The sequence below is a fragment of the Rhinopithecus bieti genome, unplaced genomic scaffold, assembly GCF_001698545.2.
Source record: "Rhinopithecus bieti isolate Rb0 unplaced genomic scaffold, ASM169854v2 scaffold_14826, whole genome shotgun sequence".
Classification (NCBI taxonomy): domain Eukaryota; kingdom Metazoa; phylum Chordata; class Mammalia; order Primates; family Cercopithecidae; genus Rhinopithecus; species Rhinopithecus bieti.
In genome coordinates, this window is record NW_016808328.1 from 1,866,607 (window position 1) to 1,894,263 (window position 27,657).

The 27,657-nt window shown below is 49.1% G+C and overlaps 1 protein-coding gene across 1 annotated transcript in view; it reads left to right on the top strand.

Moving 5' to 3' along the window:
* The first annotated feature begins 10,088 nt into the window (after nucleotides 1-10,088).
* ASAP3 (ArfGAP with SH3 domain, ankyrin repeat and PH domain 3) overlaps nucleotides 10,089-27,657 on the top strand; it is a 56,205-nt gene continuing 38,636 nt past the window's right edge. The window contains exon 1 of the mRNA XM_017886542.1: nucleotides 10,089-10,341. Coding sequence (XP_017742031.1) covers nucleotides 10,213-10,341 — 129 coding nt within the window. The 5' untranslated portion in view covers nucleotides 10,089-10,212. The remainder of the gene's footprint in view (nucleotides 10,342-27,657) is intronic.

The following is a 27,657-nucleotide window of genomic DNA, read 5'->3' on the forward strand; positions in this document are numbered from 1 at the left end:
ACAGATGACTGGGTCCCATCCCACATCAACTGAATCTGAAATTCTGGATGTTGGCCCCAGGAGTCTGCATTTTAATAAGTCCTCCAGGTGATTCAGATGCACACTCAAGTGTGAGAACTGATGACCTATGCTGAGGTGGTCTCCGTGGTCCAGGTGCCCATGCTTAGATGGGAACGACTCCCAACTGGTACATACACAAACAACTCCCGTCAAGACAAATTCCATAATAGCAACAGTGGAGGGAGAATCATTCTGGGGGTTCTGGAAAGGTTTCATGGAAGAGGTAACATTTGAATTTGACCATAATGAATTGAAGGACTTTCAAGATCATAAATGGAAGAAAAGGGCTTTCAGGTAGAATGGAAGCAAGGAAGCCAGAAAATACCTGTTCATAAAATGGGAATATAGGTCAATTCATGACATGCTTTGCCTGCTAGGCTGAGAGGTCTTGCCCTTATCCTGGAGGCAGTGGGGATCCCTGGCAGCTTTTTGAGCACAGGTGTACTCATAGCTCAAAGTCCCTATATGTCATTGCCCAACAACAGTGTTTTCTTTTTTTTTGAGACGGAGTCTCACTCTGTTGCCCAGGCTGGAGTGCAGTGGCACAATCTTGGCTCACTGCAACCTCCGCCTCCTGGATTCAAGCAATTCTCTGTCTCAGCCTCCTGAGTAGCTGGAATTACAGGCATCCGCCATCATGCCCGGCTAATTTTTTTGTATTTTTAATAAAGGTGGGTCTTCACCATCTTGGCCAGGCTGGTCTTGAACTCCTGACCTCATGATCCACCCACCTCAGCCTCCCAAAGTGCTGGGATTACAGGTGTGAGCCACTGCGCCCGGCCAACAGTGTTTTCTTACTTACCCATCATGGTAGGCAGAATAATGCTGTACTCCCAAAAGATATCCAATGTCCTAATCCCCCGAACCTGTGAATCTGTGATATTACATGGCAAGGGACAATTAAGATTACAGGCGATAAGACTGCGAATCAGCTGACCCTGAGATGGGGAGATTATATTGGATTATCTAGGTAGACCTAACATAATCACAGTCCTGACTGGTCACAGTGGCTCATGCCTGTAATCCTAGCATTTTGGGAGGCCAAGGCAGGCGGATCATCTGAAGCTAGGAGTGTGAGACCAGCCTGACCAACATAGCGAAACCTGGTCTCTACTAAAAATACAAAAAAAAATTAGCCAAGCATGGTGGTGTGCGCCTGTAATCCCAGCGACTCAGGAGGCCGAGGCATGAGAATTGCTTCAGCCTGGGAGGTGGAGGTTGCAGTGAACCAAGATCACACCACTGCACTCCAGCCTGGGTGACAATTTGAGACTCTGCCTCAAATAATAATAATAATAATCATGATCATAGTCTTTTTGTTTTTTGAGACAGGGTCTCATTCTGTTGCCCAGGCTGGAGTGCAATGGTGCGGTCACAGTTCATTGCAGCCTCAACCTCCCTGGGCCCAGGTGATCCTCCCACCTCAGCCTCTCAAGTAGTTGGGACTACAGGCGTGTGCCACCGCGCCCACCAAATTTTTTGTAGAGATAGAGTTTTGCCACGTTGCCCAGGCTGATCTTGAACTCCTGGGCTCAGGTGATTTGCCTGTCTCAGCATCCCAAAGTTCTGGGATTACAGGAGTGGGCTACCACACCCGGCCAATTGCAGTTTAAATTGGGTGGTCAGGATAAGCCTCCCTGAGATGGTGGCATTTGGGCTAAGACTTGGCAGAAAGAAGCGAGAACATTGGCCATGTGGATATCTGCGGGAAGAGCATGTCAGGCAGGAGGAGTAGCCAGTGCAAAGGTCCTGGGGCACAAGTGTGCCAAGTGAACACTAAGGAACACTAAGGAAGTCAATGTGACTGGAGCAGTGGAGGAGAGGGAGAGTGAGAAGGCATGAGGTCAGAGGAAGGCAAATTAGGTAAGGCCTTCAGGCCATGAAAGGGCTTGGCTTTTGGCCTGAGTGAGAGGCATTAGAGGGTTTTGCAGAGTGCAATGACATAATCTGGTATCAGAGTCACTTGCTGCTCAGTTGGTAATACACTATAAGCCAGGCACAGTGGCTCACACCTGTAATTCCAGCACTCTGAGAGGCCGAGATGGGCGGATCACTTGAGGTCAGGAGTTCAAGACCAGCCTGGCTAACATGGTGAAGCCCCATCTCTACTAAAAATACAAAAATTAGCTGGGCATGGTGGTACGTGCCTGTAATTCCAGCTACTCAGGAGGATGAGGCATGAAAATTGCTTGAAGCTGGGAGGTTGCAGTGAGCCAAGATTGTGCCACTGCATTCCAACTTGGGCAACAGAGCGAGACCCTGTCTCAAAAAAAAAAAAAAGAAGAAGAAGAATAGGCTGTAGAGGAGCAAGGGTGGAAGCAGAGAGCACAGTGACGCCTCCTGCAGTGATCCAGGCAAGAGGTCACTGTGCTTGGACCAGGTCACTAGCAGTGGAATGATGAGGAGTGGGGTTCTGGATGTATTTTAGGGCTAGAGCCAATGGATTTCATGATGTGGGGTGTGAGAGAAAGAGAGTCAAGAATCTAATAATACCATCAAGAATGTTCATCCTGAACACTAGAAAATGGAAGTTGTAGGCTGGGCGTGGTGGCTCATGCCTGTAATCCCGGCACTTTGGGAGGCTGAGGTGGGCGGATCATGAGGTCAGAAATTCAAGACCAGCATGACCAACATGGTGAAACCCTGTCTCTACTAAAAAATACAAAAATTAGCTGGACATGGTGGCACACCCCTGTAATCCCAGCTACTTGGGAGGCTGAGGCAGGAGAATCGCTTGAACCCGGAGGTGGAGGTTGCAGTGAGCCAAGACTGCACCACTGCACTCCAGCCTGGGCAACAGAGCGAGGCTCTGTCTCAAAAAAAAAAAAAAAAAAAAAAAGGAAGCTGCCACCAGTTTAGATGAGGAAAAGGTGTGTGCATGTGCGTGCATGTGTGCATGTGTGTGTGTGCGTAGGTGCTTTGGGTAAGGAAGCCAGGAATTCAGCTTTGCATAGGTTAAGTTCAAGATGGCCTACCAGACTTCCAGGCAGACGTGTCAGGAAGCAGTTGGATATAGTAATCTGCAGGTCAAGGGAGAGGGTCCAGGCTGGAGTTACAAGCTGGGAATCATCAGGATCTAGATGATATTTAAAGCCATGGGACTGGGTGGAATCCCCAAGGGAGGGATCGTGGAGCGTGGAGAGGAGTCCTCAGTGCTGAGAAATCAGAAAGAAGAGGAGGAACCAACCAAGGAGTTCAAGAAGGGGCCACTAGTGACTGAGGAAGAAAATCAAAGAAGTGTGGTGTCTTGGGGGCCAAGTGAAGAAATGGTTGAGACGTTAGGCAGCAGCTGGAGGGGCTGCAGTAAAACAAAACAAAAAAGGCTTTGAGCAGTGACCACTGGCTTCAGCGAGCAGAGGGTCACTGGTGGCCTTGATGAGAGCAGTTCAGTGGCTGGTGGGAGCAAAATCCTGATCAGGCGGAGTTTAAGAGAATATCGCAAGGCCAGGCATGGTGGCACGCACCTGTAGTCGCAATGACTCTGGAGGTTGAGGCGGGAGGATCGGTCAAGGTTACAGAGCCATGATCATGCCACTGTGCTCCAGCCTGGGTGACAGAGCGAGACCCTGTCTCTAACCAGTGGCATGATCAAAGCTGTCTATAGCCTCATACTCCTGGGTTCAAGCAATCCTCCCACCTCAGCCTCCTGAGTAGCAGAACATAGCAGGACTACAGACACGTGAGATCACACCTGACTAATTTTTAAATTTTTTGTAGAAGTGAAGTCTCACTGTGTTGCCCAGGTTGGTCTGAAACTCCTGGGCTCAAGTGATCTGTACGCCTCCGCCTCCCAAAGGCATGAGCCATTGTGCCCGACCCCTTGATGGTTTGATTTTATCTGGAAAAAAATCTTGCTCCAGAGAGCAAGCATCCCAGGACCTCTCTGAGCTCATTTCTTACCCTCCCCACTGCTTCACCCCAGCAGCATCCTGGACCCTCCCCTTGGCACGTGGCAGTTTGCCAGTGAACCAAAATCAAGCACGAGAATCTAATAATACCATCAGAGGTGTTTAAATCAGAGCGACTCCATCTTGAATAGGGGCTAAGGCTGAGACCCACTGGCCTGCATTCCCAGAAAGTTGGGCATTCTAAGTCATCGGATGAGATACAGGTCACAAAGAAGTTGCTGATAAAACAGGCTGTGGTAAAGAAGCCAGCCAAAATCCACCAAAACCAAGATTGCTCCAAAAGTGACCTCTGGTCATCCTCACTGTTGATTATATGCTAATTATAATCCAGTAGCATGCTAAGAGACACTCCCACCAGTGCCATGACAGTTTACAAACGCCATGGCAACGTCAGGAAGTTACCCTATAGGGTCTAAAAAGGGAAGGAACCCCTGGTTCTGAGAACTGCCCACCCCTTTCCGGGAAAACTCATGAATAATCCACCCTTGTTTAGCATATAATCAAGAAATGACCATAAAAATGGGCAACCGGTAGCCCCTGGGGGCCGCTTTGCCTACGGGTTGGCCATTCTATATTCCTTTACTTTCCTAATAAACTTGTTTTCACTTTACTCTGTGGACTCACCCCAAATTCTTTTTTGTGCGAGATCCAAGAACCCGCTCTTGGGGTTTGGACCCCTTTCCGGTAACAATACCAGCAGAGGACTGTTCGCGTAGTTGCTCCTGACTCTATATTTATTGATTGTATGCAGAAATGAGGAGAAGTTATCTTGAGAGGTTCTATTTTAAAAATTATGGCACTAAGAGTACAGTTTTTTTTTTTTTTGAGACGGAGTCTGGCTCTGTCTCCCAGGCTGGAGTGCAGTGGCCGGATCTCAGCTCACTGCAAGCTCCGCCTCCCGGGTTTACACCATTCTCCTGCCTCAGCCTCCGGAGTAGCTGGGACTACAGGCGTCCGCCACCTTGCCCGGCTAGTTTTTTTTTTTTTGTATTTTTAGTAGAGACGGGGTTTCACCGTGTTAGCCAGGATGGTCTCGATCTCCTGACCTCGTGGTCCGCCCATCTCGGCCTCCCAAAGTGCTGGGATTACAGGCTTGAGCCACGGCGCCCGGCGGAGAGTACAGTATTAAATGCATTCGGTACATCAAAAATTTGGAATCCTTATAGTTTTCTCTCCTTCTCTATTTTGATACAATATAAACATAGTCTTGGGCATGACATAATATCAAACACCCATAGATTACTTAAAGATTACCCCAAACCTGGAAGTTCAGAAAAAATTTCACTGTAATTGAATTGTTCACATAATATTTAAGTAAAAACAAAAAGTTATTTTACTTTAAAAGAGAGAGCGAGAGAGAATGGTCAGGCTCAGTGGCTTAGACCTATAATTCCAGCACTTAGGGAGGCTGAGGAGGGAGGATCACTTGAGCCCAAGAGTTCGAGACCAGCCTGGGCAAAGTGAGACCCCTGTTCCCTGACCTCCATATAAAAATTAAAAGTTAGCCCAGTGTGGTGGCACGCATCTGTGGTCCCAGGTATTTGGGCGGCTGAGATGGGAGGATCCCTTGAGCCTAGGAGGTTTAGACTATTGTGAGCCATGATCATGCCACTGCACTCCAGCCCGGGTGACAAAGTGAGACCCTGTCTCAAAATAATAACAATAAAACAAAACAAAAAAGGCTTTGAAGTCATGCAAACCTGGGATGGAATCCTGGTGATATTACTTGTTCATTCTGAGTTTATACAAATTAATCTCTCTGAGCTTTCATTTCACTGAGATGGGAAGCGTAACGTCACCTACCTCATAGGGCTACTGTGAGCAGTGAGTGGGTGTTGAGTGAGCTATTGCTTGTATAGCCCTTGGCCCTGTGACTAGTACATAGTAAATGCTCAATAAATAAATAAGTGTGCCGGAGGCCCAGATAAGGAAACAGATGATTACAGTCCACAGTCCGCTGTGGTGGGGGATACTGGGTCCTGTAGGAGTCCAGAGTAAGGACGTCAAGGAAGGGTTCTTGGAGGAATTGACATCTAAGTTGGCCAGCTGAAAGGAGGTGGGAGAGCATTACAGACAGATGGGAGAAATGCAGGGGCTCAATCATAGTGGGGACAGAGAGGCAAGAGATCAGCCTGTGAATGGGAGGAGCAACAAGACCGTACAGGGCTAGACATCCACGAAAGGAAGTTTGGTTTTTACTCAGAGAGCAATGGCGGAGCACTGAAGAGTTCTAAGCAGAGGAGCAACAGAACAGATATGCAAGATTAGGGGCAGGGAGACCAGCGAGGAAGTGAGAGGTAGCGGTGGTCTGGACTGGGGTTGGCCTGCAGATGGAGAAGGTGGTCTCACTGGTGAGACTAGTGACAAGACTTGTTTGAGGGGAGCTTGATAGAAGGGAGGAGAGGATGACTCCGAGGGGGTGCATGGTGGTGCATCCCCTCGGAGGGACAGAAAACAATCTGGTGCAAGGGGTGGGCATACGAGATGGTGAGTTCACTTTTGGACCCGTAGAGTTTGAGATGTCTGTCTGTGAGACGGTAAAATGAAACTGTCTCATAGGCGGCTGGATACATAGATCTTGAACTAAAGAGTCCAGGCTGAAAATACAGCCTTGGAAGATGTGGTTGGCTCAGTAACGGCTCCCAAAGATATCCAGGTCCTAATCCATGGAACCTGTAAATGGCACTTATATAGCAAAAGAAACTTCGCAGATGTGATTAAATTAAGGATTTTGAGATGAGGAGATTGTCCTGGATTATTTGGATAGGCCCTAGATATAATCACAAATGTCCTTATAAGAGGGAGGCTGAACACTTTGGGAGGTCCAGGTGGGCGGACCACTTGAGGTCAGGAGTTCGAGACCCGCCTGGCCAACATGGTGAAACTCTGTCTCTACTAAAAATACAAAAAAATAAAAATAAAAAATAAAAAATAAAAAAATTAGCCAGGTGTGGTGGCATGTGCCTGTAATTCCAGCTACTCAGGAGGCTGAGGCACAGAAATCCATTGAACCTGGGAAGCAGAGGTTGCAGTGAGCTGAGATCATACCACAGCACTCCAGCCTGGGCGACAGAGCAAGATCATGTCTCTAAAAAAAAAGAGAGAGAGAGAGGTTGAATTAGCTGGGCGTGGTGTCATGCACCTGCAGTCCCAGCTACTTGGGAGGCTGAGGTGGGAGGATCGCAAAAGCCCAGGAGGTTGAGACTTCAGTGAACTGTGATTACTCCACTGCTTGGAGTGACAGAACAAGACCCTGTCTCAAAAGAAAAAAAAAAAAAAAGAGGGGGCCGGGCGCTGTGGCTCACGCCTGTAATCCCAAAACTTTGGGAGGCCGAGACGGGCAGATCTCCTGAGGTCAGGAGTTCGAGACCAGCCTGACCAACACTGAGAAATCCCATCTCTACTAAACATACAAAATTAGCCGGGCGTAGTGGCGCATGCCTGTAATCCCAGCTACTCTGGAGGCTGAGGCAGGAGAATCGCTTGAACCCGGGAGGCGGAGGTTGTGGTGAGTTGAGATCGCACCATTGCACTTTAGCCTGGGCAACAACAAGAGTGAAACTCCATCTCAAAAAAGAAAAAGAAGAGAGGTGGGGAGGCTGGGAGAAATTTGACCACAGGGAAGAAGGCAAGTAAGATGCTTGAAGATACTGCTGCCCTTGAAGGTGGAAGGTGCCGTAAGCCAAAGAATGCAAAAAATACAGCTCTCAAAGCCGGAAAAGCAAGAAAACAGATGCTCCCTTATAGCATCCAGAGGAAGTAGAGCCCCGCTGATACCTTGGTTTTAGCCCAGTGAAAGTCATTTCAGACTTGTGACCTCCAGAAATGTAAAAGAATAGATGTGGCCAGGCGCGGTGGCTCATGTCTGTAATCCCAGCACTTTGGGAGGCCGAGGTGGGGGGATCACCCAAGGTCAGGAGTTTGAGACCAGCCTGGCCAACATGGCGAAACCCTGTCTCTACTAAAAAATACAAAAATTAGCTGGGTGTGGTGGCACATGCCTGTAATCCCAGTTACTCGGGAGGCTGAAGGAAGTTAGTGGTGATTTGTTATAGCAGCAACAGGAAACTAGTACAGAAGACATCAACATTACCGTTGGGCTTGGATGAGGAAATCCAGGAAGGCTGACAGGGTGAGACATGCAGAGAATTTAGCAGAGAGCTCCCAACGTCTCCAGCATTTAGGATTCCTGTGGAGGAAGCGCATCTCAGAAAGGGCTCTTGGAGCAGCCAGAGGAAGGACAGCCACCAAGTAAAATAGTTCTCCTAGGATTCAGGGGCAAGGGTGTTTCAAGGAGAAGGGAGTGGTTAACATTGTCAGGTGCTCCTAGAAGTCCAGCAAGAAAAGTGCCTGAGTCCAGGAGTTTGAGGCTGCTGTGAGCTATGATCATTGCATTGTACTTCAGCCTGGGCGACAGATTGAGACCTTGTCTCTAAAAATAAATAACAAGAAAAGTGCCTGTTTGGTTTCAAGAGAAGTTGACCTTGAAAGGAACTGTTGGAATAGTTGTCTTCTCTATGAGATGGTACACATTTTTTTCAACTTTTAATTCTTCTTTCTTTCTTTCTTCCTCTCTCTCTCTTTCGAGACAGGGTCTCACTTTGTCACCCAGGCTGGAGTGCAATGGCACAATCTCAGCTCACTGCCTCCTTGACCTCCCAGGTTAAAGTCATTTTTCCTGCCTCAGCCCACCAAGTAGCTGGGACTACAGGCAAGAGCCACTATGCACGCAGCAGGGCTAATTTTTGTATATTTTGTAGAGACAAGGTTTCACCATGTTGCTCAGGCTGACCTTGAACTCCTCCTGAACGATCCGCTCACCTTGGCTTCCCAAAGTGCTAAGATTATAGGCGTGAGCCACCGTGCTCGTCAACTTTTAATTCTATTACACAGTAGTATATGGTCATTGTATAAAAGTTAGGATATACAGATTCACCAAAAGAAAACAAATTACTCATAATGTCTTCAGCTAGTAACATTTTAGTGCATATCTCTCCGGGTTTTTTCTTTTTTTTTTTCTTTTCTTTTCTGTGCGAGAAAAGAAAAGATGCTCTAAATTGCCGCCCTGTGGGGTAAAATACCACGAGGCCATTTTAAGAGGGGGAAATTCAGGCTTAGAGAAGCAAGCAATTTATCCAAAGTAACCAAGATTGGAATCTAGGTTCCTCTGACTTCAAAACCAATGTTCCTTGCCGCGGTGCTTTCCTAGTTTTTTACTTGGATAACTTTCCCCCAGAGGACCTCAGGCTTCAAAACTAAACCTAAGTGGATTTCTAACCTGAACCCCATCCGTCATCCGCCCCAAAGGATGGTGGGCCAGGTTAAGGGTCGAAAGGCAGGAGCAGGAAGAGTAAAGGCGAGGGTGCGATCGATGGTCTGGTAAGAGGGAACTGGTACACGCACGTGTTCGGTTCTTCGCAACATCACAAGCAAGCGGGCATCAAGCTTCCCATTGTACAGATACGGAAACTGAGGTTCCGAGAAGAGAAGTAATTTTCCCCAAGTCACACTCCCCGAGCCACACATCCCCGGGGCGGCGGGGGTTATCAGGAGGGAATCCCTGGATGCTTGCAGAGCTTAGGCTGAGAGCTGGACGTACTCAGCAAGGGAGGGGTGGGGCGATTCGGGGCGGAGCGAGGCAAGGAGATTGGGCGGGGCTGGGGAGAGAAGAGGGAAGGGTGGGTTTGGATAGGGCAGAAGGGGCGAGGTCATGGGGAACTCGGAACGAATCAGCAGAGGAGGGAGGAAGAGGCAGGGGACTCTAAGACTGGGCGCGGAGATGGGGCAGCCTGGGCGGTGCGAGGGAGGAGGATTTGGAAGACCCAGAGCGGATGAAAGGAGACAGTGCCGTGGAGGGGCAGGGATGGGGAAAGGCGGAGGAGTTTCCACTGAGGCCAGGGGCGGGGCATCGAGCCCCAGGGTGGGTTCTGAGGCTGTGAGGCTGGGGGCGGGGGCGGGAAGGGGGCAGGGCGGAGGCCCGGGGGTGCGGTGCCTGAAGGTTGGCGCGGGGCGGGGACTGGGGCTGGGCGGGGACTGTGGCCATGGAGGCCGGGACAGGGGCCGGGGGCCGGGCTCGTCCCAGCTGAGGGATCGGAGAACAGGTGGAGGGGCGGGGCTGGGCCTGCGAAGGGGGGGGCGTTGCGGAGGTCGGGACGGCGCCCCGGCAGGCAGTGAGGCCGGCTGAGCGTGGAGCAGCACAGTGCCCCCCGCGCCCCGCTCCGGCAGCCCTACGCCCGCGCCCGCCATGCCTGAGCAGTTCAGCGTCGCCGAGTTCCTGGCCGTCACCGCCGAAGACCTCAGCTCCCCGGCTGGGGCCGCCGCCTTCGCCGCCAAGATGCCCCGGTGCCGGGGGGCGGCGCTGGCGCGGGAGGAGGTAAGGGGGCCGAGGCGGGAGGGGTCGGGGGTCGGCGCCCGGCCTGGCCTTGACCTCCACAGGCGTGACCCGAACTGCGACGGCCCTTCACCGCGCCCCGAAACCTGCCCCCTCCCTAGGTCTGGGAGGACCGACCGCATCTCCAACAGCTGCGTCCTTACCGTCGAGGCGGGGAGAGGCCCAGGGGACCGTTTTGGGGGGCCTCGAGGTCACTTCGATGACAAACTCCACAGTACGTCGGGGGACGTACCCCAAGTCCCCCGCGTGACCGCCTCATCACATATGTGTTTGCCTAGCGCCTTCCAGCCTCAGTTTGCGTTTTCATCTTCGGAGCCCCACAAGTGTGACCCCCGAGTCACTCCTCTTCTGAGAAGCAGGCTTCCCGCCTCAGTCCTGAACTTTCTTCCCCCGGGCTGCAAGGAGGCCCTCTCCCCCTTGCGGCTGGTTCGGAGATTTGGCCCGCGTTTGTGGAATGAATGCGGATGGGAAGGCGCCAGGAGCCGGGGTTCACCTTGGCCCGGCTGTTGGCAAGTTTATCGTCTCCTCTCCCCTCCCCTCTCCTCTTTGTCTTTCCCAGCAAAGCGTCCCAGGCCTTTTCTTTCGGCCTTGCAGGCTGCCCCACCCCATTCCCATGCTCTTCGGAGTTCCTTCCATTCCTCTTCTCCGAACCTGCCGCAGCTTTCCCCAGCTCCTCTGCAAGGAATATTCTAGGACAGACACCCCGTGGCCTTGGTCCAACGGAGAATAATGTGTTTTTACAGCTCCCCATCCGAAGGATGCCCTGAATTTGGGTGGCATTTTGGACCTCAGCAACGGCTGTATCCTTCCACCCTTCACCCTAAGTGTACTAGGCACCCACTGTGGGGCAGATACAAAGCTCAGTAGTTCATAACACCCTGCACCAGTGTCGGGAAATCTCTCCTTCTCTTCTTCTCTCTTGGCAGGCTGACCCTCCATCTCGGAGTCTTATTGTATCACTTTGTAAGGGTGATAGAGGATTGTGGAAGGAGCATCGACTTTGGGGAAGGCAGACCTTTTTTCAGACGCTGGCTCTGCAGTTTGCCATTTGGGTGAACGTGGGCATGTGACCTGTTCTGTCATCTGTGGAATGGGGGTAACAATGTGTACCTCACATGAGACAATGCATATAAAGCATGCATCTTTTTTTTAGGGACAGAGTCTCGCTCTATCCCCCAGGCTGGAGTGCAGTGGTGGAATCTCGGCTGACTGCAATCTCTGCCTCCCTGGTTCAAGCAGTTCTCATTCCTTAGCCTCCCAAGCGGCTGGAATTACAGGCGTGCGCCACCACACCCGGCTAATATTTGTATTTTTAGTAGAGACAGGGTTTCATCATGTTGGTCAGGCTGTTCTTGAACTCCTGAGCTCAGGCAATCTATCTGCCTTGGCCTCTCAAAGTGCTAGGATTATAGGCGTGAGCCACTGCGCTGGCCCGTGCTTCTTGATAAATGCAATGATTATTATCAGTTTAATTGGCAGATCTCTTTAGACAGTGATTGGGTCTCTTTTGTCTTCATTTGTCTCACAGAGCCTAGCCTTGTCTCATTTGTCTCACGGAGCCTAGCCTACCACTTTGCACATAGTAGGAGTACATGTTTTGTTAAAATAAGCAGCCGGTCAGGTTTGGCTTCCTTCTTTGGGCAGAGCCAGTAGCTTGGAGTCCACTGCCTGTGGATGTGGGTTATGTTTTACTGTGGGGCTTACAGGGAAACACTGCTGTCCAGCCCATCCTTTGGAGAGCTTTCTGAGGTTTGTCTTCATAGCCTTACATTTCACGACTCAGAAGAGCTCAGTGCCATCTGCATTCTTAGGGATTTCATGGTTCATCCTTCTGCCCAGGTTGTTCATTAGAATCTTAGAGCAGGAGAAGGGGCTCCAATATGAACCTTATCCATGGACAGAAATGCCCATTTATGTAAGTGTAAAGTGTAAGCACTGTGTGTGTTGGGGAGGGGCCCTTAGAATGGGTCTAGAGGCCGCAGCAGGCTCTGTTCAGGGCTCAGCTTTGCCCCAGTTCAGGCAAGACAAAACCCATCCTCCTTTGCCTTCAGATTTTTGGTTTGGTGCACGCGGAGGTTCCAACAAAAAGGCTTGTGGCCCCCAAACACAGCTTTTCTCTTCAGCATTTCAGGGCCCCAAAAGTTAGAGTCTGACCTTTGGATTAGACTTCCCTGAGGTTTCCTGTTTGGTTTTGTATTTGCATTTATATTTTGCGATTACATTGTGTTTACATGTAGTTTGATGCTGCAATTTTTTCCCCCAGTTCTGGGCATGACTAACTCACCCCCAGGCTTGAAGCTCTACTTGACCGAATCAAAATGCAACTGATTCTTAAGTCAAGTCTTCCAGTTCTGGCTGGTTTCCTGGGAGTAACTAGGGACCCTGTCCTGGGACTTGCAGCCCTTTTGTACAGTCCTCCTGGGAAGGACCCTGGGCAGATCACAGGAAACTAGAATGTCAGGGTTGAGGGACCCTTTCAAGATAGAGACCAGCTAGAAAGTCTCTCAGATAAGATGGAGAAACTGAAGTCCAGAGAGGCCAAGAGACTTGTGCAAGCTCCTGCAGCTGGGTAGTGGGAAAGTTAGCATTTCTACCCACATGTTTTACCCCGGTCCTGTTCTCTTGCCTTTTAAAGTCCATCTGTCTGTCTTCCCTATGTAACTTCTCTGAACCTCATTATTTTATCCTTAAAATGGATCTCTTAATCACTCCCTGCTCACCTTACTGGGTTGTTAAAGTTTTTTGTGTTAAATTATGAAACAGCATGCAAATGTGAGGGAGTGTATTAAGATAGTCATTACGTCAACTGGCCTCTTCCTGTCTTGGGCCCCTTTATGCCCATGATGTCATTGATATTCACAACAACAGGTGAAACCCGGCCTAGGGCAGTGAAGGCAGCTGCCCTGTGTCACATAGTGGGTCTCTCTGACTCTGCTGTGCTCTGCCTGGGCTCTGGCCAGCTCTCTGTGCCATCTCGACGGACATAAAGGACGCTAAGGACATAAAGATGCTGCTTTGATTTGCTGACTGACTAGGGAGAAGCAGCCTGTTACAGGGAGATCAGTAAGAACCCCAGGAGTTTGTCCTGAGTCCCCAGAGAAAGGTACAGTGAATGCCATAAGAGGCAAGTGGAGCAGGAGAGGGAGAGAGCAGTAAGAACTCGTGCAATGTGGGAGAAGTTCCTGGGGGAGGTGATACTTCCAGGTGGAAGGATAGATGAACCCCATTTAGCAGAGAGGACAAGGGGGTGAATTCAGAGACTGGTGGGAAGAGCGCATATTGGGAACCAAGTAAGCCATTTTGACCAGAGCTAAGAATTCATACTATATTGTGTGCCTCAAACTGCTAGTGGACACACACCCACCCCCTGAGTAGGTGTCAGATGAAGCAGTCTGCCACAAATAGGAGGTCTTCAAAGGCTTGTTTTGTATATATTTTTTGAAATTTTAAAATAAAATTTTAATTTGACAAGCAGCACAATTTATTATTATTTTATTTTTTGAGACAGGGTCTTACTCTGTCACCCAGGCTGGAGTGCAGTGGCACAATCATGGCTCATCATAGCCTCAGCCTCCCGGGCTCAGGTGATTTTCCCACCTCAGCCTCCTGAGTAGCTAGGATTACAGGCGCCTGGTTAATTTTTTTTTTTTTTTTTTGAGACGGAGTTTCACTGTGTCGCCCAGGCTGGAGTGCAATGGCGCCGTCTCGGCTCACTGCAAGCTCCGCCTCCCGGGTTCAAGTGATTCTCTTGCCTCAGTCTCCCGAGTAGCTGGGACTACAGGCACATGTCACCACGCCCGGTTAATTTTTTGTGTGTATTTTTTTTTTTTTTTTTTGGTAGAGACGGGGTTTCATTGTGTTAGCCAGGATGGTTTCAATCTCCCGACCTCATGATCTACCCGCCTCGGCCTCCCAAAGTGCTAGGATTACAGGCGTGAGCCACCACACCTGGCATGCCTGGTTAATTTTTGTATTTTTTGTAGGGATGGGGTTTCAGCATGTTGCCTGGCTGGTCTTGAACTCCTGGGCTCAAGCGATCTGCCCACCTCGGCCTCTGAAAATGTTAGGATTACAGGCGTGAGCCACCATGCTCGGCCAGGGCATAATTTTTAATAAGAAATTTAAAACGTAACAGACAAGGCCTATGAACAACTATCTCAATCCCTATATTCTCCCCAGAGGTAATTGCTATGGAAATGTACATGCTTCCCGATGTATGTTCTCATGGAAAATGTATTATCAGTGGGGGAATGGGAGTGGCTGGGGGAATGTTTACCTAAATTGGTATCAGGTCTTATAATGCACAGTTTAAATTGTTTTGGAGTCACATTTTTTCTTTTCCTTTGTGACTTTTGCTTTTTTGAATCTTGTTTTGGAAAGGATTTCCTTCTTAATTTTTAATATTCTTGAGAATTTTACAGTTTGCTTTGTAATATGTATTTTAGTGTTAAAATTGTGTAATCTTAGAGATGGTTTGCAAAAAACATAAACTCTGTCAAGCTTGTTTCTGTTGGAGGGAAATTTGTTTGTTTGTTTTTTGATCATCAGGCAAGAAGATTGAGGGAAATTGGCTTTAAAGAATTAGATGTGCCTCATGGGACTGAAGAGCAAGAGGTAAAAGTACAGCTCTCCAGGGCCTGGAACTGGAGGCTGGGAAGTTGTCAGGAACTAAGGCAGCTGCTTCATCATTCTTGTTCTTTCCTGCCTCTGCTTCTCTCTGCACATCTGATCAGTGCTTTTGCTCATTCATCATCACACAGGCCCCAAAGCACAGCCCCCATGCTCACGTGACCTCACTGGGCCAGTGTCTAAAGGTAACCGGACACAAGATTGAGCCAGTCTTATGTCCCACTTCCAAGTTCCTGGCAAAGGTTGACAGCCCAGCCCAGCTTCTGGATAGGTTCCAGTAGTTGGGTCTCCACCCCTGGTTTCATCACCAGAGGTCATTGAGGGAAAGTGACAGGCAGGGTAAACATGGCCATTGAGATCTACGGTGTGGGAGGGGGCACTTCTCAGAGAAGAGGGGCGCAGCCTGGAAAGTCACCTCAGAAGTATCTATGGCGATTCCTCTTTATTTCACACAGTCCAGGTTCCAGGGAGAGGTGCCTTGCCCATCCTGTTCTGTACCTCCCTGGTTTAGATCATTTATGCATACTCTCAGGTATAGAAGAACCCTTTTAGAAAACTCAGGTACAGGAGTTTTTTTATTTTTTATTTTTATTTTTATTTTTTCGAGACGGAGTCTCGCTCTGTTGCACAGGCTGGAGTGCGGTGGTGCGATCTCAGCTCACTGCAAACTCCGTCTCCCGGGTTCACACCATTCTTCTGCCTCAGCTTCCCGAGTAGCTGGGACTACAGGTGTCCACCACCACGCTCGGATAATTTTTTGTATTTTTAGTAGAGACAGGTTCACCGTGTTAGCCAGGATGGTCTTGTTCTCCTGACCTTGTGATCTGCTCACCTCGGCCGCCCAAAGTGCTGGGATTACAGGTGTGAGCCACTGTACTCGGCTGGAGTTTTTTTTTTTTTTTTTAAGACAGAGTTTCACTCTTGTCATCCAGGCTGGAGTGCAATGGCGCAATCTGGGCTCACTGCAACCTCCACCTCCTGGGTTCAAGCTGGGATTCAAGGATTCTCCTGCCTCAGCCTCCCGAGTAGCTGGGATTACGGGCACCCGCCACCATGCCCGGCTAATTTTTGTACTTTCAGTAGAGAGGGGTTTTGCCATGTTGGCCAGGCTGGTCTCGAACTCCTGACCTCAGGTGATCCGCCTGCCTCTGCTTCCCAAAGTGCTGGGATTATAGGCGTGAGCCACTGCGCCCAGCCAGGTATAGGAGTTTAAAAGATTTAAAAGATGAGATTAGAATGCTAAAGGGGTGCAGCAAGACTTGGAGGGTCTTGAATGCCAATTGAGCATTCTGACTTTTTGTTGGGCAGTGGGGACGAGTAGACCCAATCATGTTGCTCAAGGAATGGATGAGGTTGGCCCTGCCAGCTCCATGCCAGGCCCTGTGTGAGGCACTGGGCAGATGCATCGCTCAGTTAAAGAGATACAGTCCCTGCCCTGTGGACCTTACAGTCTTCTGGCAAAGCCCGGCAGTAAGCAGGTAAACAAGTCACAACCGGGTGCTGTGGCTTATGCCTGTAATGCCAGCACTTTGGGAGGCCAAGGTGGGAGGATCACTGGAGCCCAGGAGGTTGAGGCTGCAGTGAACTCTGATGGTGCCACTGCACTCTAGCCTGGGTAATAGAGCAAGACCCTGTCTCCAAAACAAAACAAAACAAACAAAAAGAACAAATAAGTCAGAAATTGCTCATTGTACTAAGTGGTACGAAGACTCATCCTCCTTGTCAAGGCCTTCCTTGAGGTTTGTTCCGGGTCCTCATCTCTTCAGGGAATCTTGTCCACACGTGTGGCCTTAGTTACCTCTCATCTCCAGGTGACTCACACATTTGTACCTGTAGCCCAGATCCTCATGTCCCACTGCACACTTGACCACACTTCTGACTTTCCTCCAGGCTCCCTTCCAGCATTCTTTTCACAATGAGTGGTGTGACCTCTCACCTCCACTTGTGCCCCTCATCACCAAGGATCATCAGTTTTACCTTCTTTTTTTTTTTTTTGAGATGGAGTCTCGCTCTGTCACCCAGGCTGGAGTGTGGTGGCGTGATCTCAGCTCACTGCAACCTCCATCTCCCGGGTTCAAGTGATTCTGCTGCCTCAGCCTCCCCAAGCCAGGTGGATCACCTGAGGTCAGGAGTTCGAGACCAATCTGGCCAACATGGTGAAACCCCGTCTGTACTAAAAGTACAAAACTTAGCCGGGTGTGGTGGCACATGCCTGTAATCCCAGCTACTCAGGTGGCTGAGGCACAAGAATTGCTTGAACTCGGGAGGTAGAGGTTGCAATGAGTCCAGATCGCACCATTGCACTCCAGCCTGGGTAGCAGAGCAAGACTCTGTCCCCCCCGGCAAAAAATTATTTTATTAAGATCTAATTTGTCAATAGATTTTGACTTGTATGAGGATAGAAACTAATCTCACTCTTGTGTCCCTAGTATTTACCATAGAACCATAGTGTGTTTTCAGAAAATATTGGTTGAATAACAAATGAAAGGAAAAAAAACTAAAAAGGAGCATTTGTAGAGAATAATGGTATGGGGGTGCTCCAGATGGAGGGGACATCTGGCAAAGGCCCTGAGGCAGTAAAGAAGCTGAAATATATGTGACCCTGAAAAGGGGCCCAAGGGGCAAAAAAACTGAGGTGGGCAAAGGGAAGGGTGGCACTGGCTGAGTTCGGGTGGCGGTGGCGAGGTCATATTCAAGTTTGATGGCCCTGGTAGTGAGTTTAAGTTTTATTTCGTATACAGGCAAGCAACATAATCCAGTTTATATTTTAGAAAGATCGTATCAGTTGTTGTCTGGAGACCAGATTGGAAGGGCCAGGAGAGGACCCAAGGAGGCCATGCAGTTATTTAGGGAAGAGATGATGGTGGTGTGGATAGGGTTGTGGTTGGTGGAGGAGGAGAGAAGAGCACAGATTGTAGAAGTGTTTTATAAGCAGTCAAGATTTGTTGATGTACTACATGTGGGCAGTGCTCAAGACTGGGTCCCACATTTCTTTTTTTCTTTTTTCTTTTTTTTTTTGTTTGATTGGGATGCAGTCTCACTCTGTTGCTCAGGCTGGAGTACAGTGGCACCATCTCGGCTTACTGCAACCTCCACCTCCGGGGTTCAAGTGATTCTCCTGCCTCAGCCTCCCAAGTAGCTGGGACTACAGGTGCCCGCCACCAAACCCAGCTCATTTTTGTATTTTTAATAGAGACAGGGTTTCACCATGTTGGCCAGGCTGATCTCAAACTCCTGACCTCAAATGATCCGCCCGCCTCAGCCTCTCAAAGTGCTGGGATTACAAGTGTGAGCCACCGTGCACAGCCTTAAATTTCTGATGGAAGGGTGCCATATACCGAGAAGGGGAAATCTGGCAGGGGAACAGGTTTGGGGAGAAAATAAGAATTCTATTTTTTTTTTAATTTTTGGTGTTTTAGAGACAGGGTCCCCTTCTTTTGCCCAGGCTGGAATGCAGTGTTGCAATCATAGCTCACCACAGCCTTGAATTCCTGGGCTTAAGCAATCCTCCCGCTTCCATAGGCACATGCCACCACATCCATGCTAATTTGTTTTTTCTTTTGGTAAAGATGAGGTCTCATTGTGTTACTTAGGCTGGTCTCAAACTCTTGGGCTTAAGTGATCCTCCTGCCTTGGCCTCCCAAAGTGTTAGGGTTACAAGCACGAGCCACTTGCGCCTGGCCAATAATTCTATCTGTATATCTTTATAGGTCTTGAGACATCCAAGTGGAGATGTCAAGAAGGCAGTATGTGAGTTTGAAATTCAAAGGAGCAGGCTGGAGATACACATTTGAGAGCTGTCAGCATTGAGACAGTGGGTTTCAAACCTGCATCTGTGTCAGAATCACCTGGCATCATTCCCAGAAAGTATGATTCAGTAGAGGTATCTTAGGCTTTTTATGGCAAGCAAGAGAAACCATCCTGAGCTGATTTAAGCAGAAAAGGGCTGCACTGAAAGGGAATGTTCAGTAGCTCACAGAATTTCTGAGAAGTTGGAAAACTGGGGCTGAGCAGCAGGCAGGATCTCAGCCAAAATCATGCCACCGAGCCAGTTTGGCAGGACACTGCTGCCACACACTAAATGCCATTGCTGTGTCACCGTCCCCTGGACACTAGGCACCATTGCTGCTGTTGTCACCAGCATTGGAATGGATCTTCCACTGTGCTCCTGATTCAAACTCTCTAATGAGGGCTTCTAATTGGTTGAGCTTAGGTGTAAGGGAGTCTGGAAAAGCAAGAATTTTTTGTTTTCAGCATTCATAGGAGGTGAACTCTGCCAAGACTTGTGCAGCTAGGAAGTCCCCAGACATAAGAAGGAGGTCAGCTGCCAGACTGGCACACAATGATGGATGTACTTGACAGCAGGTTTGCCAGCTTGTGGGACTGTCTGGGTATCTGCATTTAAACCAGCACCCTGGAAATTCCCATGCAGGTGCTGCCTGAATCACATTTGCATCCATTGCTTGAACTAGTACTTAAAGCTGTGGGGGCTGGGCGTGGTGGCCCACACCCGTAATCCCAGCACTTTGGGAGGCTGAGGCAGGGGGATCACTTGAGGTCAGGAGTTTGAGACCAGCCTGGCCAACATGGTGAAACCCTGTCTCACTAAAAATGCAAAAAATTAGCCGGGTGTGGTGGCACGCACCTGTAATCCCAGCTACTCAGAGGCTGAGGTAGGAGAATCGCTTGAACCTGGGAGGTGGAGGTTGCAGTGAGCCAAGATTGCACCACTGCACTCCAGCCTGGGTGAAAAGGCAAGACTGTGTCTCAAAAAAATAAAAAAATAAAAAATAAATAAAGCTCTGGAATGGACAAGATCACCTAGAGAGAGGAGGGAAGAAGGCCCAGGCCCAAGCTCTGGGGACCCTCAGTATCAAGAGATTGGGATAGGAAGAGGAATTAATAAAGGAGACCAAGAATGAGCTGCCAGTGGGGAAGGAAGGAAATAAGACAGTGCTGTGCCTCGGAAGCCAGAAGAGAAGTGTTCTGAGGAGAAGGGGTGCTCGACTGTGTTAGATGCTGTCCAGATGCCCAGAGGTAAAATAAGACAATGACAGAGACACAGCCTCTGGCTTTGGCAACATGGAGGTCATTAGGAACCTTAAGAGCAGATTTATGGCTCACGCCTGTAATCCCAACACTTTGGGGGGCTGAGGTGGGTGGATCACCTGAGGTCAGGAGTTCGAGACCAACCTGGCCAACATGGCAAAACCCCATCTCTATTAAAAATACAAAAATTAGCCAGGCATGGTGGCAGGCACCTGTGATCCCAGCTACTCAGGAGGCTGAGGCAGGAAAATTGCTTGAACCCGGGAGATGGATGTTGCAGTGAGCCGAGATCGTGCCACTGCAGATACAGCAAGACTCCATCTCAAAAAAAAAAAAAAAAAAAAAAAAAGAAAAAGAGAAAAAAAAAAGAGCAGATTTAATGCCATTTTCGCCTCTACACCAGCCTGGACTGATTTGAGGAGGGGGCAGATGAGAAGTTCTCCTGAGAAGGGAAGCAGAGACATAGGGTGTGGCTAGGACCCTGGGATCAACAGGGTTTTCTAGGATGGACTGGGGACCCAACTCCACTGAGCCAGCCTCCTCCCTACCAACAGTCTCTGCACAGGGGGCCAAGGGTCTTTCCAGAGTTGTCAGCCTTGAGCCTGTCTCTCAAAGTCTCCTCTCCCCAAATTTGTCTTTTTTTGTACTCACTTCCTTGCCTAGTGTTCAGCTGTTTCTGGTCACTGAGGTGCAAGGAGACAGATGACTCAGGCAGATTTGGAGGCAGAAACTGTAACTTTAGGTCAGAGCAGAAGGAACATGCTTTCCCTGAAGGCGACTTGATCATATCATTCGCAGACAAGATGCTGCTAGAGAGTCCCTTTGATGGACCTAGAACTTGGGCCCAGGGCAGATGAGGGAGTGAGACCCACAGGGGCACAGTGAGTGGCTTCTGTGACTCTAGGGCAGGGCCCTGAGAAAACTGTGATTCCACCTCACCAACGTCACAGGAGGTGCTTTGGAGGGCATGGGAGGCTGAGCTGGGAACAGCTGCTGAAGGTTCTCTCACTTGACTGGTTTTAGACCTTGAAAGAGCTTTTAAGAATCTCAGCTGCCGCGGGCTACACCCAAACCCACTGAATCAGAATCTCCCAAGGGCGAGGCCTGGGCAAGTGTGCAGTTTAGAAGTTCCCAGGTAACTGATGGGCAGTCGGGGTGAAAACTATTGTGGTAAGCTATTGCATGCCCACTGAAGGTTGGTAATCCATTAAGCCATATTTACTCAACGCCTGTGGTGTACAAAGGCAGGCTCTGAGGGCATGGAGAGAACCAGACAAGGTCCCCTTCTTGGTGGGAGGACTCTGCCAGTGAAAAGTTGATTGACAGCCTGTAGCATACAGGGTTGTGGCTGAGGTCTGTGGCGAGAGTCCAGTAACTAAAGTCAGACAGACTTGGGTTTGAATTCCTATTGGCTATGTGACTTTGGGCAAATGACTTAACCTTTCTGAATCTTGGTTTTCTGATCTGTGAATTAGGGATGATGATAACTGTCTTATGGATTTGTTTGAGGGAATAACACATAAAAAATCTAGCAAGCATATGCCTAGCACGTAACAGGTACTTAGTAATTTTTAAAAATTCCCTCTTACTGTAAACACAAGTACACCTGTGCACAGGATAGTTAAAGAGATCAGGAAACATACAGAGAAAAGAGGAAAGTAATTGCAATAGGGATGAGGTAATTACCATGAGTGAGTGTTGAGATTATCTGTGTGGTCCTGGCACCAGAGCAAAAAGGGAAACCTTGTATACCTTGGAGGTGTTGGGGAATGAACAGCTGAGCCTGATTTTAGACAAGGCAGGGTCTTCCCTCAGCTCTGCCCTTTGCTCTCTGCCTTCTGTTCATTTCTTTGTCAAACATTTGCTGAGGCCAGTGCGGTGGCTCATACCTGTAATCTTAGCACTGTGGGAGGCCAAGGTGGGAGGATCACTTGAAGCCAGGAGTTTGAGACCACCCTGGGCAACAAAGAAAGACCCTGTCTCTACAAAAACAAAACAAAACGTTTGCTGAGAGGCTACCTAGCAGTTCTCAGTCCTGGCTGCACCCTACAATCCCTTAGGTTGCTTCTAGGGAGATTTCTTCTCATTCAGGTAAAATTCACATAACAGAAAACTCACCATTTTAAAATGTACAATTCATTGGCCTTAAGTATAGTCACAGTGTTGTGCAGTCATCACCACTATGTAATTCCAGAACATTTCCATCACCCCAAAAAGAAACCCTGTATTGATTAGTAGTTACTCTCCACTCTCTTTCACCCGGCCCCCAGCAACTTTCCATCTCTATGGCTTTACCTATTCTGGACAGTTCATGTGAATGAAATCCTACTATATGTGACCTTTTGTGTCTGATCTCTTTCATTTGCATAATGTTTTCAAGGTTCATCCATGTTGTCTGGGTTGTGTTAAAAAGCAGTAAAAATAGGAACAATAAACACATCAGGCAGTGTTGTAAGCATTTTTCAGATATTAACACATCATAACACAGGGCCTGTCCAGTTATTTGGATACATAGAAGGTGTCTGCTGGGCAGGAATAGCTACCGTGAAGTCCTTTCTGTGTGTCATATGCTGGGCCATGTGCTTCAATGCCTGACTGAGTTCAGTCTGATTAGATAGATGCTGTTATTATGCCGTTTGACAGATGGGGAACATCTGTCAGAGAAGCTGTGTCACTTGCCTCATGTCACACAGCTAAGAGGACTGGAACCAGAATTTGGATTTTAGGACAGTACGACTTGAAAGCTGGAGTCCTTAACCCTTGCTCTCTTTTCTGTATTGCCATTGGGCCTTGCTAATGTGTATTCATATATTTAATTATTCATTCATTCATTCCATACGTGCTTATTAACACCCATATCCTGAGCCTTGTGTTGAGTGCTGCAGATACAAAGGTAAATGAGCCATTCCCTGCCTTTCTGGAGTTTTCAGCCCCGTAAAGATCAGACAAGTATGGCAAATAAGGGCCTGGATGCTCTAATGAAAGCCTGTAGTGGGCACAGGATGGAATAAAGGCAGGCAGGATCAGTTCTGTTGTGGTGGGGAGGGGGTGACCTGTAAGTTGAGTCGGGAAAGATGAAGTGTTTACTAGACAGAATGGGGCAGAGGAAGCAGCATGAGCAAAGGTCTGATGACTGGAAACAGTTTGGCATATTTAGGAAATTGCCAAGAGTTCGATAGAGCTGGTTTTAAGGGATCAGTGATGTATAGCAAGTCCAAGTGGGGGGCAAGGAGGGATTAATCCTGGCCAAAAAGGGAACCCAGAAGGTGGGAAGTACCATTTGTTGCTCTGTCCAAGAGGGCAGACCAGGTTCTTCCCCAGGGTTGGATGGAATTCAGGGCTTGGGGCCAGGGGTTGGGTAGAAACCTTTGGCGGTTAGTCCAGCAAAGTTCTTGTTCTCTTAGCTCATCACCGCCAAGCAATCTCCTGAGGACAATCCCAGCCAGGAAACTTGGGGTTTGCAGAGGCCTCAGCATACATCGAGGGTGTGGCTCCCTTCCTGCAACCCCTCTTCCTCCCTGCTTCCCACCACCCCACAAGGGGCAGCCTGTAAGGCTGAGCTGGTGAGGCTGGACAAGTGCCCAGGCTAGGAAGACGTCTGCAGAGGCCTGACCAAGGGGCACACGGCCAGTCACGGGCTCCAGCAGTGCAGGAAGGAAAACAGCAAGAGGCCAAAGGATCCTGAAATAATAAATGTCAGAGCAGACAGGAGCCTTCCTTGTCACCACCCTAACCCTTCATTCCAGAAGAGGAGTCAGAGGCTCAGGGTGGGAAGGAGACTGGCCAGGTCACACTGCGGGACAGGGGCAGGGCTGGGGCTGGCTCTGGGTCCTGGCTCCCAGGCCTTGCAGTGTAGCCACTGCAGCGGCTGTGGGGTGGCAAGCAGGGCCAAGGGCCACCTTTGCATGGATGAGGCAGAGGGATAGCTGGGAAGAGCACTGCCCTCCTCTGGCACCTCCTTCTGCCCCAGCCTGGACTCTCAGGTGCTGGGAGTGGGGGCTGATCCAGAGGAAAACCATTTGGAGTCTTTGGCTCGCTCCTGCTGGCGGCTGAGGTTGGAGCAGCCTTGTGGGGTGTGACTGACCTCAACTGCGTCCCAGCGCTTTGGCCTGGAAGGGGATTTAGAGCTCATGTCTGTTAGCTCAAAATTGGACAGATGAGGAAACTGAGGCATAGAAGGAGGAAGGAACTTGCTCAGAGGCACACAGTGGGCTTAATGGCAGAGACAACCCTAAAATTCAGCACTTCACAGTTCAGGGCTCTTGGTCTCATGGCCTTGTTCTATACGCAGTAGAAGGCTGTTCTCGCAGAGTGTTTCTGCGGCTCCTCTGAAGATGCCTGGCGTCCACCATTAGAGAAAACATTATTTCAATTTGTTTTCACAGCAATCCTTACAGAGATAACTGGGGCTCAGAGAGAGAGGATTTAGCTCGTAGTTTGCTTTAGTGTGGTAGCAAGAAAGGGCCCTGGAGGCAGAGTTCTCTGCGCTTTTTTTTTTTTTGAGATGGAGTCTCGCTCTCTCGCCCAGGCTGGAGTGCAGTGGCCAGATCTCAGCTCACTGCAAGCTCCGCCTTCCGGGTTTACGCCATTCTCCTGCCTCAGCCTCCCGAGTAGCTGGGACTACAGGCGCCCGCCACCTCACCAGGCTAGTTTTTTGTATTTTTTAGTAGAGACGGGGTTTCACCGTGTTAGCCAGGATGGTCTCGATCTCCTGACCTCGTGATCTGCCCGTCCCGGCCTCCCAAAGTGCTGGGATTACAGGCTTGAGCCACCGCGCCTGGCCGTGAAATATTTTTATACTCGTTGGTAGTGCTCATGATAAGTGTAGCTTCAAAGGGTCCTGCTAGTAACACCATGGACCTCCAGGGTCTGGGTCCATTGCCTGGAAATGAACAAGGGAGTTCGAGTCTGAACAGTTTAGTTCCCAGGTCCACGTTTTGGCTGTGTGAGTTCAGGCAATGATTTTCACTGTTCTGTGCCTCACTGACTCATCAGCCAGATGGGAGCAAAAACGATGACTGCCCTGTTAAGATGCTATGTGTGTTAAATGGTGGGTGTCAAACTCCCTTACAAACTGCAAAGCCTGATACAAGTTTTAGTTTGCATTTTTTTTCCTTTTTTTTTTTTTTGAAACAGAGTCTTGCTCTGTCACCCAGGCTGGAGTGCAGTGGTGTGATCTCGGCTCACTGCAACCTCCGCCTCCTGGGTTCAAGCAATTCTCTGCCTCAGCCTCCTGAGTAGCGGGGACTACAGGCGCCTGCCACCACACCCGGCTAATTTTTTTGTATTTTTAGTAGAGATGGAGTTTCACCATCTTGGCCAGGGTGGTCTTGAACTCCTGACCTTGTGATCCACCTGCCTCTGCCTCCCAAAGTGCTGGGATTACAGGCGTGAGCCCCCACGCTGGCCTAGTTTGTATTTGTTCCTTAGTTTGTTTGCATTTCTAGTGAAACCTGGGGCAAGAAACTCACCTGAGCCTTTATTTTGCAGTCTGTAAAATGAGGAGGTAATGTTAGATAATCTCTAATATTCTGTGACTTTGTTTGCATTTCTAGTGAAACCTGGGGCAAGAAACTCACCTGAGCCTTTATTTTGCAGTCTGTAAAATGAGGAGGTAATGTTAGATAATCTCTAATATTCTGTGACTTCGCCTCTTAAGAAACAACACCGTAGTCTAAAGCAAAGATAGAAAATGTTTTTCATTTCCTGTACCAACTCTAGTTTAATTGGTAGAAGCTACTGTCATATCTTAACAGAATGATGAACCAAACCCACAGTCAGTGGGGAAAATACTGTGATCGATTAATAATGGCTGTAATGGGCCGGGTGTGGTGGCTCACACCTGTAATCCCAGCACTTTGGGAGGCCGAGCCGGGCAGATCACAAGGTCAGGAGATCGAGACCATCCTGGCTAACATGGTGAAACACCCATCTCTACTAAAAATACAAAAAAATTAGCCAGGCGTGGTGGCGGGCACCTGTAGTCCCAGCTACGTTGGAGGAGAGAAGAATGGTGTGAACATGGGAGGCGGAGCTTGCAGTGAGCTGAGATCGTGCTACTGCACTCCAGCCTGGGTGACAGAGACAGAGCGAGACTCCATCTCAAAATAATAATAATAATAATAATAATAATAATAATAATAATAATAATAATGACTGTAATGGCCGGGTGAGGTGGCTCACACCTGTAGACCTACCACTTTGGGAGGCTGAGGCGGACAGATTACCTGAGGTTGGGAGTTCAAGACCAGCCTGGCCAACATGGTGAAACCCCCATTTCTACTACAAAAACTTAGCCAGGTGCAGTGGTGCACGCATGCCTGTAATCACAGCTACTCTGGAGGCTGAGGCAGGATAATCGCTTGAACTTGGGAGGTGGAGGTTGCAGTGAACTGAGATCATGCCAATACACTCCAGCCTGGGCTGCAGAGTGAGATTTCATCTCAAAATAATAGTAATAATAATAATCATAATCATAATGGCTGTAATGGTCATGGGATGACACAGAAGTGATGCCTATGCACTGTATTATAATGGTCCAAAGGAATGAATGTCTAATGGTGAAATGTAATCTGTATCTCCCAAGGCCTTAGCTCTAGCAGCTCTGCCCCCTTGGCTGAGTTGCCTTGGTAACCACAGCTGGCTCTGATAAACCATGGGAATGAAGAATGGGTCCTATTGATGAATCCTGACCCAGGAGGGGGGCATGCAGAAGGCCCTTCTAGGCAGGGCAGCTGGGCATGGCCTAGTGCTGCCATCTGTGGTCTTTTGCCTGCAGAGAACACAAACCAGGGAGCCAGAGCATGGTGTGTGTGTGTGTGTGTGTGTGTCTGTCTGTCTGTGTGTGTCTGTGTGTGTGTGTGTTGGGATCAGGGTATGGGACACAAAGGGCAGTGCCAGCAGCTGGAATTTAGGCCTTGTCTAGGGCCAGCCAGGGTAGGCTGCCCAAAGGACTCCAGTGGACTTTCCAAGCTCAGACATGTCTCTTACACTCAGACGTGTTTCAGCCACCTTTGCCCGGTGTGTACCAGGCTCTTGCATGGATCCATTGACTCTTAGCTTTGAATGAAATCTAAATGGCTGTCCATTCTAATCCAAAATCCAGTGTCTGAATCACTCTCTAGCACCTAAAGTATTTGAATACTTCAAGTGACAGGGAGCTCACTCCCTTCGGGGTGGCCTCTTCTTCCTTAGGAATGTCCCCTGTTTGAGCTGAAATCTGTTTCTGTCTCCCTAACTTCCACCTCTCCAGGCCCTGGATTTGGCTAGTCCTGGGTTTAAATTATAACTCTGGGCCAGGTGTGGTGGCTCACGCCTATAATCCCAGCATTTTGGGAGGCCAAGGCAGGTGGAACACCTGAGGTCAGGAGTTCGAGATCAGCCTGGCCAAGATGGTGAAACCCTGTCTCTACTAAAAATACAAAAATTAGCTGGACATGGTGGCACATGCCTGTAATCCCAGCTACTCAGAAGGCTGAGGCAGCAGGCTCGCTTGAACCCAGGAGGCAGAGGTGGCAGTGAGCTGAGATCATGTGTCTACACTCTAGCCTGGGTGACAGAGTAAGACTCTGTCTCAAAAAAAAAAAAAGAAAAGAAAAAGAAAAAAGAAGCCGGGCGCGG